Source organism: Geospiza fortis, unplaced genomic scaffold (assembly GCF_000277835.1).
Source record: "Geospiza fortis unplaced genomic scaffold, GeoFor_1.0 scaffold201, whole genome shotgun sequence".
NCBI lineage: Eukaryota > Metazoa > Chordata > Aves > Passeriformes > Thraupidae > Geospiza > Geospiza fortis.
The window spans coordinates 325,872-344,488 of NW_005054440.1; the positions used below are offsets into that span (position 1 = coordinate 325,872).

At 38.0% G+C, this 18,617-nt stretch overlaps 1 protein-coding gene across 1 annotated transcript in view; it reads left to right on the forward strand.

The window, feature by feature from the left end:
* Positions 1 to 18,617, forward strand: part of HOMER1 (homer scaffold protein 1) — a 64,948-nt gene that overhangs the window by 33,171 nt on the left and 13,160 nt on the right. Inside the window, exon 6 of the mRNA XM_031062186.1 lies at positions 8,483 to 8,639. Within this exon, the coding sequence (XP_030918046.1) occupies positions 8,483 to 8,639 (157 nt within the window). The remainder of the gene's footprint in view (positions 1 to 8,482; positions 8,640 to 18,617) is intronic.

The following is an 18,617-nucleotide window of genomic DNA, read 5'->3' on the forward strand; positions in this document are numbered from 1 at the left end:
TGTAGGGAAGTCAAATACTGTATTCTGCTACATTGCTGATAGAGTGCAAATTGATTCAGTGCACACATAAATTATTGTTATTAACAGGATTTTTGAAAGAAATTTGTGATTTTGCCTAGCCATGGGCCTAGCAGAATTGATCCATACTAATTCAGTGAATTTGAATTAAACTGCTTTAAATTCTTGTGTGTACAGATGAGTTCCACAAGGAAGATAATTTTTAGTGTCAGGGTTACCATGTCCTAGTATCTGACTTGCTGACAGCCACATCATCTAATTGATTTCTTAAAGTGATTAAGTGCCATAAATGCCAGAGTCAATTTTACTTTTTTTTGCAGTCAAATACCTACTAATTTCAGAAAATAGGATGTAAGCTCCTAAAAAACTTTAGTAGATTTTAAAAATGTAATTTTGTTGGAATATTTGAAGTACTCAGCACCATAGCAACAGCAGGGAATTATGCCTAATGTTCAGTGCACTAAAAAAACTTACTGGGTATCAGTTACACACTGCAGATCTGAGAGTAAACTACTTTCAGCAACACCAATATGCTATTTCAATAAGGGGACAAGGACAATTTCTTTTTTCACTTTTTCAGAATATGTGATAATTGTTAGGTGAGTAGGGTTTTAATGATTACTGCAAAAAACCTAGAAATTAATTAGCCATGTTTGTGCTTTCAAAGGGCTTAAAGTTATAAGAAAGAGTTACTGTACTTTGTTTATACTCTGTGGCCTTCATAAAGAGATAACAAATTCTGTTTACTTTATAAAATTTAATTACTAATAAAAATAGGGTCTTTTAAAAAATATATAATTAGAAATTCAGCCTCTTCAGAGAGATCAGGGACTTTGTTCAGGTTAAATAAAGGGTTTTCGCTTTGTGATATAGTGTACAAAATCATGCTTGGTTCTATGCTTAACAGCATAATTTAAATAAGAATCAGTTTAAATGTTACCTGTGTAAACACATCCAGGGTGCAATAACATGCAGTACAGGAAACTTAGTAGTGTCATTGTTTTGTCTTTGCTTTGTTCTTTCCTTTAACATGGGTCAGGACTGGGACCCAAGTCCTGCATGACTAGAGATTGTTGCTGAAGCATTAACTTTGTCTTAATATCCCATGAAGTGTCTTTCAAGAGCTCCTCTTTTCTTATTAACTCTTAGTGTTTCCATGAGCAGTGAACACATACTTTGCCATTTTTAACTCTGGCTTTGTTGCCTTTTGCGGACATACAATGCTGGATTATTGGATGTGGTATTTATGTGAAAATTCCCATTCTTAAAAATTTGAGTTTCATATCCAGTCTATTCCTTCATGATAAAGAAGTCTGTGTTGTGGTGGTTTCTATAGCCCTGTGGTTAATAAAGGCTGCATAACAAAATACAGAGCATGACTTTAAGTGGTGGAGCTAAATAGGATATGGGCACCCATTTCCATTGCATAGTGGTCTGCTTTATAATGGAAAGAGTCTGTATCATTAATCAACTTCTTTTGTCATTTTCACCCAATAAGTCCACAAAACTATTGATCCTTCCTCAGTGAGCTGATAAGGCATGGTACAGGAGCTGCGTAAGAGCAGTACTGCCTGTGACAGAATTGGAAAGGCAAGTCTTCTGTCCATGGCCTGCGTGGGTACTCTGGGTGATTGAGAGCCCAGTCAAGAGGCTGGCCAAGCTGATAGGCTAAACGAAGGTGAAAGCTTTGTGAAGATAGAGCAGGTTTCTTCCTCTTCTTGAGGAAGAAACCTGTTCTATCTCCATATATTGTAGCTGCCCAAATTTGCAGAAAAAGCTTCTGTGTTTGCCTTCTACATTGATATAGAAATTGGGAGTTCAAGCATATTGAAGCTCCAGGTTGAAAGATGTGTGCAAAACAAAGTAACATGTCCTGGAGTGGGATGAACCCTCAATATTTGTACAGAATGAGAGACTCCCAGACACATAATTCTCTCATCTGCTGATTCCTCATTTCATCCACTCAGCTGCCTTTTTTGCTTTCCAGCAGGGTGGCTTTGATATTAGGCACTTCACTTAAAGTACAATGTGCTTCAAGGGCCCCCTTCATCTCTTTTGCTATGAGCTGATTCACAACCATGTTTCTCTGGTTTTGTGCTGATGTAACTCCACTGAGATCATGTAGATATTCCTTATCCCAAAAGGAAGAACAGATCTTTCATGCTCTGTTAATATTCTTCCTTTTCTCCCCGGGGGACCTATCCTCCTTTGCTAAAAATTATTTTGAATACTCTAATTAAGGATAAGGATCTCTTTGAATATTAATTAGTTTTTCATTGGCCGCACTCAAAATATTTAACTCAAAGTGATTTCCTGGTAATTATCTCTGGATTATAACTTTGAGAAGATTTTTTTTTAAATAAATTCCTGTTTATCAAATAAGACTTCCTTTTGCATGTGTACGGTTAATCACAGCTGCATGGAAGACAGTGAGCAGTGGCTGTGAAGAGGCAATTGTTCTGTCTTACATTTTCCTCTTACAAAAACTCTTGGTCTTACTGTAGATTTCCCTCTTTTGCTGTTTTTTAATTATTTAACTGGGTGACTCTGTCCCACATGTACATAAATTCAGAGTTAGACGCCTCAAGCAGATAGCTCTATAGGAAGACAAAAATGGCAGACCAACTCACACCCTTTCTTTCTTGACTCTTCCTGGAGTGGAGAGATAGAACCGGTATACTCCATGGCTCTTCAACTTCTGGCTCATTATAGAGCTCCTCCCCCTCCTCCATAATTTAATAGAAGATAAAATTCCCTTCTCTTCCCTATTGCTTTGAATATTCAAGAGAGAGGGAGAGATTTCCATATCATTATTGGAGGCTTATGGTGCTTTGGAATAGCAAGGGTACAAACTCCCAAAACCCATCAGGTTTAAATACTTTCTATCACAAAATTGTTTTAGACATTTTATAGATGGCCACAGTAAATGCTTATTGAAATCTCCAAAAAGGGGTGTAATTCCCTAATTGCTTGTTTAAAAATTCTTCTACATCAGGATGTAAGCTGAGGTGCTTGAGTCTCATTTTCAGCATTAATGAGAGGAGGTTTCTTGTGAGCTTTTAGGAATGTCTTGAGGGATGCTGCAACCACTTGCTGTACCAGCAGAGTCAACATCTCCATCAAATCAAGCAGTCACCTCATTTCAGTGTGGGCAATAGCAAGCATAGCTTGTTGAAGAGATCTTGCCCTTACAGCCTTCTGCATTAGCTGGAGCTTATTTGACATGGGGGCTTTCATAAGGACCTTTTGCAGGATTCCTTTCCAAATGCACCAGGGAATTTTACATAAACACAAACACTTGCCTTACACTTCCGAGGAGAAGAAGTGATGCTTTGTGTTCGCTGGATCTCTCAGATGCTACTGAAACAGAACCAAATGGTTGACAATGCCCCTGTGCTTTGTTGAGCATGAAGAGCTGCTCTGTAAGGCTTTACCAGCCCAGCTGTCAGAAGGGGTCACTCCCTTCTGCCAGCACAGTTAATGCATTGTTACCAGCTGGTTGACATACCACTCCCTCTGCTTGATAATGCTCACTCCACCAGTGACTCTTGGGCTGCTTCCAATGCATGCCACTATTTATGATCTAGGCAGCTGCTAGCAGGACTGTGCTCTGTTCATATTTGTCAGGTCTCATGGATTTTGTTATTATACCACAATCCACATTTTTTACTGAAAGTACTCCATTCTTACTTGGCTAAATTCCCCTTCATATCTACTGTCCCAAGACAGGTTTGCTCACCCCACACCTGCAGAGCAGATTGCAGTGACACCTGAAGAAAATAATTTACCTGCTCTCAAATAACAGTAGTTTCTTGAAATCATGACTATGCTATAGAATAAACTAATCAATTTTATGCAATGAATGCAATATTAAGATCCCTAAATATTAATAAAGTAGATTTTTTTTCACATTTTATTGATAAAAATCTGAAATAAACCTTAAAACATGTTTCGCAGTGTTGGTACTCCGTTCAGCTAAGCGAACAGCAAATAAGCAATAATGATTCAAAAAGCAGAAACATAATTTGAAGTGCTTTTGTTTCTTTGTTTCATGGAAGTGTTTCTCAAAATAACTTCATTCTGAATGGAGCTCATCAATGTGTGCTTATCCCCCCTTCCCTTCGCAAGCCTTCTCCAACTGGCTAAATGTGGTGACTGGAGCTTTTCGGATTAATTTTCCTTAAGTGACCTACTTTGCAGAGAAAGATAATCATGCATTTATAGCCTCTGGCACACTATTCAGGTCACAGATGGACAGATACCAAAGCAATTCCTCAGTGACTTACTGGGCTTGTAACTAATCCCCAATGAGAAAGGAGATTGGCCTGATGTTAATTGGCTAGAATGCCTAAATGTATGAAAGGAAGATCATTGACTCTTACTTCAATTTTCAGAGGGTATCACAGTTAGGTGGAGTGGTACCAGCCAGCCGTTTTTCTAGGAGTGTTTTGTGAAAGTGGTTGAATTACATGATGTCACAGATGTTAAAAATCTCATTTGGAATCATTTGCCTTGACAGTGGGACACCCTGTGTGTTCTGACTGTGGACATGTCTAATGTTAAACATATACCAGATACTGTGGCCAAAACCAAGGACAGGAGATTCAGGACAGTTTTGGCCTTTTGCTCACTTAAGGGCACTTGAAATCCCATGAAGAGTTGCCATTGTGAGACCCAAACCTCTACTATGAAAGATTCTTTTTTTTTTTTTTAATTACCATGGTAGTTGAGCAAATGAAACTCATAGTTTGTTATTATTCTTTAGAGGATCCCTTTCTCTCTCTTGTATTTGGCACCAATGGGATGCATGCAAAACAGCTTGTCCTTGCATTTTCAGATGTTCTGAAGTTTCACAAGGGAAATGACCAGGCTTTATTCTCTGTTAGGGTATTTTTAAAACTTCTGTGTAGTTTTTCATGCTGAAAAACAGGCAACAAGCCAGTGTGTTAGGAATGTTTCTTTTTTTTGAAGGACTGTCTTGAAACTTTGGGCTTGTCAGGCAGTCAGTGATGTCAATTCTGACAGGTTTCAAGAAATAACTGTTAAAATTGTGACACTGCCAGCAAAGGGATGGATGGCTTTCAGAAGAAAACAAGCATGTATGCAGGTTGAATTCTTGCCCCGCAAGACTGCAAGTGGGTATGACTGTGTGTCCCTCAGCATCTATATACAGGTTTCCACAACAGTGCAGAGCTGGAAAGTGCTCTAGTAGATATTACTGTTTGGATCAGTGTGATCACTGAGTAAGTGTACATATTTTAAGTGCTTTGTAGAGTACATAGTCTCAAAGCACATGAGGGATGATTCAGATTAGGTTTAAGTATGTACAGCTGTTAAGACAACTTGTGTGTATTTTCTGTGACAGAATTCTAATGCAGTGAGGACAAAATAAATTCCTTTTAGCAGCAAGCCTTTCAGACAGGAATGAAGTAAAAGGTAGAGAGAAAGAATATCTGCAGCTCTCCTATACCTTCCCAAGGGACTGTAGTGCACCTGTTCCACCATCAAAATTCCAGCTACATGCTCGAGCAGTTTCTGGGGCCCCTTTGGACTTTCCATGTGTCCATCATCTTCTTGATCTCTGTGTTCACTTTCACAGGGGCTAGTCTCAGCATTTCCTCCTCCAAGGGACAATTTCATTGTGTCTGAGTCATATGTTTCCCAGTGTTTTCTCAGGAAGGGTTGGTAAATTTGAACCAGTAATAGCTCTATAGATACAAGCTTCAGTGCAGATATTCTCAGTCTAACCTAAGAACAGCATGCTGTAAGTGTGCTTTTTTCTGGTTCTAAAGAAAGTATTTGAGGAAAGAAAGTCAAAACTGCCAGGACTGGTTATGGGCTATTTTAATAAAATTATTATTTTATGAAACAAAAAAATCCACACCCTTGGGACTGTGATTCCCAGTATGATATCCATTAAGAAGAAAGAGGATAAATCTAAAGAGTTAGGAATTCTTTCTGTATTACCAAATACAGAACTAGACTAATTTATGTAAAGTGTTTCCATTTTATGGCACTGTAACAGAATCTGTAGAAGATACAGTAACAATTATTCATAGCGAAAAACCCCCCAGTATATGCTACAAGCAAGTCGAACCTGTATTACGACAGGAACGTTCCTGCCAACTATGTGGGTCTCTTAGGGAAAAAGAGTACAGTTGAGAAATAATACTGATGCATTCCTATTGAGAATAACCAATTGAAGAATAATCAGATCCAAAGAAACCTTACAGCTTTTGAACTAGGGTAACCATAGCAGTAATAGAAAATACATGCTTCATATTTCATACTGACATTCCATTATACAAGGAATAACTTAAAAGCTCCTGGCTATTTTCTTGGGAGACACTGTAGTAGGGGCACCAGGCAAAGGTGAAATTGATACACACCACAAATCACCTCACATTATTGCTCATCGCTACCTGAGAGTCTGACTTCTGGGTTCTTCATGGATTAGTGGGTATCATTGTAGATATATGCATTAATAGATAAAAAAGAAATCCTTTCAGTTCTTTGGATAATGAATGATCAGACAGTTCTCAGCCTTTGCCTGAGATACAGCTGTTACATCAGTTTGTGTGCATATATCTTCTGAGGGCAAAGATGAGTAGTAAGGCACATTTCGTAAGAGAGTATCGGTCTTATGTGTAAACAATTTCCTAGAAGCTAGTAGTAGCCAATAGTCCTGCAGGACTGCTAAATGGAACTCACTTGCATGAAACTGCTGGATTGGCTATTGTCAGATCAGAACATCAGGAGACGAGTATGAATATACTAATGAACTAGACATTATGAGCATTCTTTTAATACGGTTTGCTTATCTTCTGGGCTACTGTAAGTGAAACTTTAATCTGATTAGAAGAACAGAAGAGTGAACATGGTTACAGAAATTCATGCTTATCTTGTTGAATATGTGAGTCTGTGTCCCCTGAGGAAGTAGGATCATAACTATTTTAGTTTAGTCCTTTAAGATCTAAAATTTGTAGTGGTGAACTTGTAATTAGTTGTATCATTAAATGCTACAGCATATTCCTCTTCTGGAGAAACTTGTATTCCTGTTCAAGGGGACAAAGTACTATTTGGAAGGAAATGCTGTACCATGGAAGAATCAGATCTAATATTTTAGTGAAACGTGTGGTCTGAATAGGTAATGGCTGTACCCCAGTGTCTGATTAATTTTGAACACCTAAGGAGCATTTATTGGAGTCATAATGTTTTTGAAATATGTTTTGATGGGATGGACTTTGCATATGCAGGAAGAAAGAAACCAAGTGGACAAAATGATGGCAGAATATTTCATTATACATGTGTACAAAGTTCAAATAGATCTGTAAACTTACATTCAAAACAGTAATTAATTTAATAACATTAAGAGATATATTTAAATATGTAATTAAATAATAATAATTCTTCATAGAATATAATTTTGGTCAGAGTTACAGATTTTTGGTTTTCACTGATGGCTTTAGTAGTGAGCTAATGAAAAAAAATTAATTATTTTCTGCATGTACTATCCGTGTAGGTGTGTAACTCACATGCTGTTAGCATTATACAAGTATGCATTAATGAGCTATTTGCATATAATGCATATAATGCATTCACCTGATATGTCTGAGATACTTTTCCCTTGCGTATTGAGTGCAAAGATATGGTCTGCAGATGATGGGAAACTGACTACCTGTGAAAATTAAAACCCTGTATTTGCCAAGACAGCAACTAAATTGTAAGCAGGAATTTTCCTCTATAGGCTGCTTCAGTAAACCTCAACATCAGCTTCCACTTTGAAGTAAAGCAGTAGTATATCCATCCTACTTGATCTCTACTGTCTTTGCTCATATTGATGAGTAAAAAATATTAACAATATTATTAAATTCAAGATCTTTGAATTTGCAAGAACAAATTAAATATTATATTTAATAAAGTATATTTCAGGAATGGAAGACTTACATTAAGACAACAAAGCTGCACTTCCAAAGCACGTGATTAACTCTTTTTAATCAAGTTGATAACAAATATTTTCCTACAACACATTTAATAAAGTAGTGGATTAAAAAAGCACTTCCATTCAATGTGCATATATTAAAAGAGTGACTAATCATATGAATATTCTCAAATTTCATGCTGTTGCTTTTGGGAAACTTATGTGGGTTTCATGATCTTTAAGGTTTTATTTATAAATACACCCTGTTGAACGGAAAAGGGAGATTTTTTTTTTCCAATAATGGTATTACATATACTTCCTGAATTTATAGTTTTGATGATTTGAGCAGCTGGATTCTCATTTAATTGTTTTATTTGGTGTATAATTATATACCAAATAGATATCGTATTTGGTTATTGTTAGTTGTATAATTCTTTGTGTAATTCTCTTTTTGCTGGATATTAAAAGAAAATTTATAAGACATTTAAGAACCATAAAGGAAGAGATTTGGGAGTTCTGACCATTCTCATTCTGTCTGTGCAGTTCGACAATCAGCAAGCACTGGGAGGCAGAACTGGCCACGCTCAAGGGTAATAATGCTAAGCTCACAGCAGCCCTGCTGGAGTCCACTGCCAATGTGAAACAATGGAAACAGCAACTTGCTGCGTATCAGGAGGAAGCAGAGCGTCTTCATAAGCGGGTAAGTCAAAGCAAATGGCCAGGATCCTTGAGGCGGAACTGGTGACTGTATTCACTCATTTTCAAGCAAAACAAGTTTACTGTTGCAGCTTCAGGTTTAATCTTTGAGACAGAAATTAATGATTTTCTTTAAAGCATTTCCTCCAGTTTTCTTAAAAGCATTTCCTCCAGTTGGAATTATTTGCTTTGTAGGACTTCTTTTTCCACAAAGGTTATTGTTGCAAGAAGTTATCAAACCTTATGACTTATTTGGCAACTTTAACTCTTTATTTGATGCCATCACATCTGTTTCATTACATTCTCCATAGCACTGAAGTCCAGTCCCTTCTGCATTTAAGCCCTCAGAAGCTTGATATCGAATTTTTAAGTTCAAGAAACCTTATTGTAATGCGTCATATAACAAAGATGAAGAGCTTGCCCTCCTCCTTGCAAAAGAAGGACTCTGAGCAACACGAACACAAGATCACTATATGCAAGTAGAGATCTGCACCTGTTTTCATACAGAAGAGTCGGGGTCCTGTTGCCTTCATTACAAATTTTGCAGAGGTCATTTGGCAAACCAGAAGTTAGTTCACAATGGGAGAAGGAAGGACAATGTTTGAGGAAGGAATATAACATGCAAGGTTGAAGTTATGAAAACAAGTATTCAATATATAATTTTGCTTCTCTTTTCACATATAACTCTCTGTATTGTATAGTCTATCAACCTTTATCCTTATGAATTTGTCATAGCTTAGGACATATTTCTCTCCAAAGTGAAGGCAGGAGTAACATGTGTGAAGGAAAGATGTCTTTGATGAAGCTTTATTGTTGCGGTGTGTTGCCCTTTTTCTAATTTCAATTGTACGGGTTACCAGTGGCAACTCCAGCACTTTATCACTTTCGTTAATAAAGGTTAGCTTAGAAAAAATCATGCAGGTGTACTTAACACTGGAGTGGTGCTATTTACAAGGGCATGTATTACAGGACAAGGGGAAGTGGCTTCAAACTGAAAGGTGGTAGATTTAGATTGGACATTAGGAAGGTATTCTTTACTGTGAGCGTGGTGAGGCACAGGAACAGATTGCTTTGAGAAGTTGTGAATGCCCCATCTCTGCAAGTGTCCAAGGCCAGGTTGGATGGGGCTTTGAACAACCTGGTCTAGTGAAAGGTGTCTCTGCCCATGGCAGGGGAGGGTGAAATGAGATAATCTTTAACGTCCATCCCAATCCAGGCCACTCTGTGATTCTGTGACACTTATTTAAGAAAAAAATGCAAAAAGCCCAAACTAAACCATTGTAATTTTATGCATGAAAACAGGTGTCATGAATATGTTGAAAAAGAAGGGTGAATATTGCAGACCTCTCAGTTTTGAATGTTGTAGTCACCTGTAGAAGATAAGATATGGCAATTACAGCTAGCCAAGTCCTGTTATTGAAAGATTAAATTAATGAAAATAAAATTAATGAATATAGGAGTTTTTAACATTTCATTTTGCTTTTATTTGATACTACATTTAATGGTATTAATCAAGTCTTTGAGGCTACATTCATTAGTAGCTGATGATTTTTCTTAACTTTTTCTGAGCAAATTTCCTGCAGTAATTTGTATTTCTGAGGAAACACAAAATCCATAACAGGGTATTATCAACGCTGTGCTCTTTTGATCGTTGCTTACATGCCTTTATTAGGTGATTCTGTAACCTGTGACCTCAGGACTTGTTGCTGTTTCACAAAGAATATAGAAACACTCTGTTCCTAACTCTCTCTGGGAATGCCAGTTTATTACCATAGGGTAGTTCATTGGGAGTACTGTCCTCTGTTGGAATTGCTTTTACAAAAATATAGACTTGGCTAACCCAATGAATTAAATTCTCTAAGCAAAAAATGTATGTAGTGTTAAAAAAAACCTCGATCTCCATCTGTTACCATACAGTGCAGTGCAATACAAAAACTCTTCTAAACTGCATGCTGGAGACTGATCTTTCAAACTGAATTAGTGCCTCACTTAAAAAAAAAACCTACAAGTCAGATGCTTCTTTCTTATACAAATCAAAAATGTGCTGTTGAAATGGCAGATCTGGAGACTTTTGGTTACAGCTCATGTGGCAGCAAGCAGTGTTCAGTCCCTGTCTTGTGCTATCTTTCTGTGCAGTTTATCTGTTCTGTATAAGCATGTAGCTGCAGTTGATCCAAAAAATGTTCCCCAAACTGGAATCAATCTCACCTGAGATTATGTGTAAATTATATATCAAGTCTATATTACATCCTGCTCTAGAGGGCAAGGGTAACCCATGTTCTTGTTAATAAGTCCCTTGGGGCAGATTGGAGTGAAACGACACTGAATAGTCAGTGTCTGTAAGCATATGTGTGTGCATATATACACACAGTTTCTTTTAAAACAATTTGGTTGGAAAGACAAACAGCCAATTGTAGCCATTTTAGTTCTTATTATCTGCAGTAACATAGCAATATAAAAGTATAAAAATAGCACTTAAAAATGTGTAAGGAAAAGAAAGAGAAAAAAAGGTCAAATAAGGAAAGATTTATAGTCAACGCTCCTTGTTGGCTCCAGAAATGAGACTTGATATAATTTTGATGTCTCTTGCTTGAATTGAAGATGTTGGTCCATCGGAGGTGGGAAAAGTCCACAAAACTCAAAAGATTTCATGAGTTTTATATGCTCAGGCTCACTGTTGTTACAGCTGTACTATTGTGCCAGTGCAGTTTAGCTCAATATGGCCCATCAGCAGAGATGAGCCCCGTCAGGCTCATGTGAGTGTCCCTGATACTGCCCAGGCAGCCCTCTGCACTTGGGTGGATACTTTGCACATCAGCAGATTGCCCTCTGAATGTTTGAGACTTTAGCATTCCGGTCTCTCTTCCAGTATTACTTGTGGATGCATTCTTCTCCCCAGACCTGGAATGGTTGGACAATAGCACCCCTTTATCTTAAGTTCCAGTCACAATCCAAATTCGAGTTAGTAGGTGTATTTGGGGAGGGGTGGGCTTTGGTGGTCATAGATGAGCAGCTGCTTCTTTGCAGTTTGCTATAGCGGGCAAAAGGCCTCCAGTGATTTTGCCAGTGTTGACCCATTAACAATTTCAGTCTCCCACAAGTCTAAGATAGTCCTCTTTTTTCCTAGTAATTCTTGTAGAGACAAAAACATGAAGAGTAAGAGTTCCACTCGTAAGGAAACTGTCTAAGGTTGCTTCTCTTTCTTTGATTTTGTTTGCATTTTTAAAATAATTGCACTTTTCTTTTTTGGCCATCTCTAGTAAGTATAAGGTTTACTCATCTATCAGTTCAGTTTTTTGTGTTAACCTACATTTGTTTGCTTTCCCTGAGGCCTTTATCTTCCTTCTTCCATTTGTTCTCTGCCTTAATAATGCCTAGAGCTGATATAAAGCATAATACAGATTCAATGTGGCTGAGTGAAACATTCTTAATAAATTAAAGTGTTGTGCTTTCTCCTGATACATTCTAGGCTTAATTCAGAAACACTATATTTGATATTTTGTCAGACAGTTTATTTTTCAGAAGTTTGCTAAATGGGTGTATGGATTTTTACCTCTCAAATACAAAGAGATAATTCTAGGAAAATGTGATGCCCAGTCACAAGCTTAACTTGAAGCTCTCAGCCTTCTCTAATCTGCTCAGAAACAACAAAAAATTTCCCTTAAATGGGGCTGGTGGGCACTCCTACACACCTTGCATAGCTTTTTGACATCAAAAAGGATTCATGAGTTTAGAACAGCTCAGTAACAGAAAGAAAAATCCTGAAGTAAGCTGCTTCAGACAAATAGAATAGCATGGGCCCTAACATTAATCCTGCTACCACAAAGAGGAAAGGATTGAATGATGATATGAATTACAGAAAGTAACCCAAAGTTCTGTCTTTGTCATGTTAAAAAAGAAAAGGAATAATTTTTTTCATGCACACTATCTGCTAAGTAAATCATCCTGTGACACTGGGCAATAGCACAGAGTAATAACACCAGTGCATAATAATAAGAGCTGCAGTCCTTGAAGATCATTCATCTTCAGGAAAAGAAGCCTAAGATAAAAAGAGATGAAGGGAAGTGATCAAGCTCCTGGGTACTCATGAAAGAACAGAGAGGTAAACTCTTGAATTCTGGCTTGTTATTTTTCAAAAATTTCCCATAAAATAAGATAAAAATTAGGCTATTGTGTTCTTTCATTCAATGAATGAAATAAATGTGAGACATCTTATGTAGTTATTAAAATCACCTGACAAATAATGGACCGTGATTTTCCTACTGTTAAAACAATTTTTAAAATGGATATTAAAAAATTTCATGAGCATACCAAAATAAAAAGATGGTCATTTTATTGGACTGTTTCCATGTCACTTAAAGAGAACAACAGTCTATAAAAAGATTGTGAAAGTTCAAAAGAAGTATGGAGTGCTGTATAAACCATCTGTTCAGATTATCTATAGAAAATCTTTGCCGATCCTTTAGAAGTCACCTCCACATTTCCATCAGCTACACTGATACTTGAAAAGCCAAAACTAACTTCTGAACATGCAGATGCAATGTGATGAATTTATCTGCTGGGTTGGAGCCCATGCCATGGACTTCATATTTGCTGCCAAGTCTTGTTAGCAGCCCTGCGACTACTGTAGAAAACTGTTTGGTTTTATATGCCTGAGGAGGAACCTTATCTAGGAGTGGAAATGTGAAGGAACGTGACAGAAAACATGCTAACAAGAAATTTATGAATGGAGTTCTGATCCAAAAAATTACTGGTAATTCACCTTTTTTATTTGATGTCTATCTCTTGTCATTCTCCCTTTAAGACTGTGTCCCTCCTACTGAACAATTCAAATTTAGCTTTGAATAAATTTTGAATAAATTAGATTTGATTGATTAAGAAAAAAAAGTTAACCAAGTATAATCTTCTCCTTAAGATACTGTAATTATCATATGGTTAGATAGCAGTTTTGTACTTCTTGTTTACAATGAAAATAGTTGACCACTTTTTTGCATGGCATTAGGGATACCAATGGAAAAAAATACAAGCATTTTATTTCAGACAATATGTTAGGAATTTTTTCTCAGATGTACATTTTAGTCCCTAGAATATCCATTTCAGCCATCATAAGTGCCTTATTATTTTTGAAATGGTATGTGTTGTCAGCCTTAGGCTATCAGAGCATTTCTTAGAAGAAGAATTGTGAAACCCAGCACATATTTGAATCTCCCTTTGTGGCCATGGTTCCTAATACAGATAATCCACCTAGCATTTATGAAGATTCAACCCTTGGTTGATAATTATACTTTACAAGAATGATGATCTCTTTTCAGACAGAGCAGCTGTATCAGGTTATGTTCCTTGAATCAAAATGTGAATTTGCCTTTTTTTTTTTTTTTTGAGAAGATTTGCATTTAGGAAAAAAGACTGTTTTGCTAGGGTTCTTTTTTTTTTTTTTCTGGGAATTCACTTTCTCTGAATGCGTCATATACAAGATAATAATTTGTAAAAAAACCCCAACAAACCAACAACTAAGCTACTCTGACTCTGGCTAATCAAATAATTTTTCACGGAAATACTCTCTCATCGCCATCTTCTTATTTCTAGAAAATCCTAAGAAAAGTGTTAAGATACATTTATCTACAAGTTATAAAACACATGTTCTGTGGAGGCATGTGACAAGATGTTTACACAGTTAAAGCTTGCAGAATTAAATATGTACTATAGTTCCAAAGCTCTGCAGGAGAATAAGAAAATGACTGGATTTAGATCCTCAGGACTGAAGGATGATATCTGTACAGTGTTTGCATTGCATGTGTTTCATGAACTGGCCAGGTGACTGGAAAAAGTATTTGCTAATTAGATTGTAAGGAAAGGGAGGTGCTTTGAATTTAGTATTACCTTATCAATTGCAAATAATAATGCATGGCTGAAGGTCAAATCATCAATTCTGGTAACCTTGTTATATTTTCAAAGATTCCTACTACAGTTTCATTGCTTTCTTCACAAAAATCAAGCAGATGATAGGCTATTCCTATTTCGTCTACTGTGGGAAACATTTTGGTATTTCCATGGCTTAAGGCATCAACTGCTCAAAGACAGAAATGTGTCCTTTTTCAGCAAAATCTTCTGTTTTCTCTGTTGAAAAAAGTAGTAAATTGCTGGTAGTGCACAACACTTGCCCCCAGGTTATTGCTTTATCTATGGGTAAATCTTGGAAAACTACAATAATTAATTTCCTGTCAGAAGTGATTTATATGACTAATACCATTGTGTGCTTTTTGTTCCTTCAGAATCACCCTTAAAAATAAAATTTTCTTGTTTTCTGCATTTTCACATTTCTTAACACCAAAAATCTTCCCAGAATTTTTTATCCTTAAAAGCGACACTGGAATAATTTTTATTATTAGCTTGTTGCATGCTGTTGTGCTTCATAGTACTGTCTACCATTAAGAACTGAGACATTTTCTCTGCATAAATTATGTGAAACTTTATGCAGTTAACCACAGTTTTGCTTACCCATTAAATAGCATTTCTCTTCTCCTCATGGAAAGCAAAGGGATCTTTTTTCATTTGTGGGAAGTTCATCTTCAATTATTGATGGAACAGTACTATCACAGTCATAGTTATGATCCTTTTAGGGATGTAACTTAATCAGTTAAAAATACGTAATTAATACTTCAATTCAGTCTAGCATGAGCACTCTGTGTGACTTCAGAGCACTCTATGTGTTCTGGACTGTAGCTTGGGCTAGTAAATCTTGAATATTGCATCTACAGTAAATAAAAGGGAGAAAAATACAATATAGAAACAGCAAGTTAGTTATGTTAGGTAGAAAAAAAAGGCTACAGCCACCCTGAATATATGATGCTAATATGGGTAAAAAACTGGCTGGATGGCCAGGCCCAGAGAGTGGTGGTGAGTGGAGTTACATCCACTGGTGTTCAGTCACCAGTGCTGTTCCCCAGGGCTCAGTACTGGGACCAGTGCTGTTTAATATCTTCACCAATGATCTCATGGAGGGCACCCTCAATCAGTTTGCAGGTAACACCAAGCTGGGTGGGAGTGCTGGTCTGCTGGAGGGCAGGGAGGCTCTGCAGAGGGATCTGGACAGGCTGGATCATGGTTGAGGCCAATGGTGTGAGGTTCAACAAGGCCCAGTGCTGGGTCCTGCCCTTGGGTCACAGCAACCCCAGGCAGCTCCACAGGCTGGGGCAGAGTGGCTGGAAAGGACCTGGGGGTGCTGGTGACAGCAGCTGGACATGAGCCAGGCTGTGCCCAGGTGGCCAAGAAGGCCAGTGGCATCCTGGCCTGGATCAGCAATGGTGTGGCCAACAGGGCCAGGGCAGGGATTGTCCCCCTGTGCTGGGCGCTGGTGAGGCCACACATGGAATCCTGAGCCCCTCAGGTCAGGAAGCTCATTTTGGTGCTTGAATGAGTCCAGAGAAAGGCAGTGGAGCTGGTGAAGGGTCTGGAGCACAAGTCCTGTGAGAAGCAACTGAGGAAGCTGTGGGTGTTTAACCTGGAGAAAAGGAGCCTCAGAGGGGACTTAATCATTCTCTACAACTGCCTGAAAGGAGGCTGTAGGTGGGGGTTGGTCTCTTCACCCGAGTAACAAGCAAGAGGACCACAGGAAATGGCCTTGAGTTGTGCCAGTTTAGTTAGTAGGAAAAAATTCTTCACAGAAAGGGCTGTCAAGCATTGGAACAGGATGTCCAGGGAAGTGGTGTAGTCACAATCCTTGGAGGTATTTGAGAGGCGTGTAAATGTGGTACTTGGAGATGTGGCTTAGTGGTAGAGTTGGCAGTGCTGGGTTAACTGCTGGACTCAATGATCTTAAGGGTCTTCTACAACCTGAATTATTCTACAGTTGTGCAACAAATTTTGTGTTCGAGATGGATTCTGTATTCTAATGTGTCTTGATTTGCCTTTCTGTAGAAGTTGGAATAATTTCTGTGTGTAGGTAAGAAGGAATTGCATGATCTGTTCGTACTGAACTGTACAATTCATCTCAAGAAAGTGGTTTGAAAAAATTAATCCAGCTGGAGCAAACACAGCACAGAATCATTTGGTCAATAATTGCTTGGGGCAGGTCACCACTCAAAATATTTGTGCCATTTCACTTCTTTTCTTCTGTCTACCTGAAGTCTTCACTTGCAAAGTAATTTTCTGTGGTCAGGATTTTCTTGAGAGTCTTTTCAGTTTTCTGAAGCTTTAGGCAGTCACTGTCTCAAGCTCACACCAAGGCTATTACTCCTTGTTGTGTTATGTGCCTGAAGCCTCATTCCTCCAGTGTTCCCAGCAGCCCAGTGTGCTTGCCCTCTGCTGCAATGAAAACCACTCCCTGGAATCCTCCTGCATTTATTGGTTGTTGAACCTAGACTAAAATGTCCAGAAAACTCTACAATGGCCACTGCTAGGAGGGTCTAGGGTCTACCAGAAGAAGTTGCCTTGCTGTCCTACTTCGGCTGATGTATTCCACAATGAAGTAGGCAGTTGAGTATAACACCATCCACATGCTAGAAGAGTTTGCACACGAAATAGTCACTAAAAAGCCTTTTCAGAATATTTTCCTTACATGTAATCCTTACCTGGATAATAAATGCAAAATAAAGAAACAGAGGCTAAGAACAGTAACTTTTTTCTTTTTTAGTCTCAAATACAAAGCCAGAGTTATTGACGTTTTCAAATATGCAAGTCAGTGCAGTCTTATGGTAGCACAATAGCAGGACTTTGTTTAGCCAGTTACTGTTCAAAGACTGTTCTTTTAGTCTGAATTCTGTACTCAAAATGAGGTGTAATCACGAGTACATTGCTTGATACTGCTGTGCAAGGATTTGAAGGATTGATTGAGCTTTGCTTTTTAGCCTGAAACACTGAATGAGGAGGTGCCCCTGATAATAGCCTGTGGGAGGGTCGGGCTAAAGCACTTTAACTTCCTTTTATGCCCCCTTCTGTGCATAATGCATTAACAGTTACTTGTAATGATTTTTGGACCACTGGTCATAAAAATAATAAAATGCAATTTGAGATAAAAAACAGGACAAGTAAATGCTTTGCAGATTTTTGCCTGGAGCTTTATCTTTTGTTACTTCTGTTTTCAATTGCATATCCTTTATATCACATCATTTTCCAGCCCATTTTACTCTACAGATCTTTTTGAAAGGGTCACAATATGTTTTTCTTCTTTATAGGTACATTCAAGAAGATAAAAACCTGAAAATATTTGACATCTTTTCAGATCTCTCTAGAAATGGGCATTTAAATAAGACTGATTAAAGTAACCCAGTTTTTTAATTGAGTTTGTTCTTTTTCTTCCCAACTTACTGAGTTTTCAATCAACAGTAAAGAAAACAGTTGAACATTATTTTCTTGCATAATCAGTAAGAGATGGATGTTTGCCCAGAGAAAAGCTGGGCTAGAATAAGACATCACAGCCCTTTTAGTGCTGGCAATTAATTGCCCTTCTGAAAGCAGTTGCTTCTGTTGGCAAGAAGGTTTGTGGGAGCACGGCCTGCTCTGCTTAAGAATAATCATCTGTGTTTGCTTAAGCAATTTCAATAAGTGTGTTGAGTTATTGTGGACCAGAGTGTACTTGGGAGTATTCACATGAGCTGTGCACCTGGCAGGGCTGCTGCAGGAGGTGTGTTTAACCAGCAATAATAGATGCAAGTTAGAACAGTAGCATTTCATCCAACACTTTGGTTCATCATTTCTTGGATTCCCAGCTTGCACCAATACATACATCCTCTCTTCGTGTAGCAGCCAAGAGGAAACCATATGGAGAACAGGGGGAGTCCGGGTGCTTCCTTAGTCACAGGACAAGAGACCTCTGCAGACATGCTTCAAGGCATGAGGTTCTAGGGCAGAGGTAGTTTAGGGACTGGGCTTACTTTCGTCTCTCCAGATGAGGTTTTGTGTAAGTGAGCATTCTGTGCTGGTGCTTGCTGAGGGCAGGTGGGTCTTGCTGAGTGCAATGGCTTTTGAAGAGAGATTGTGTTCT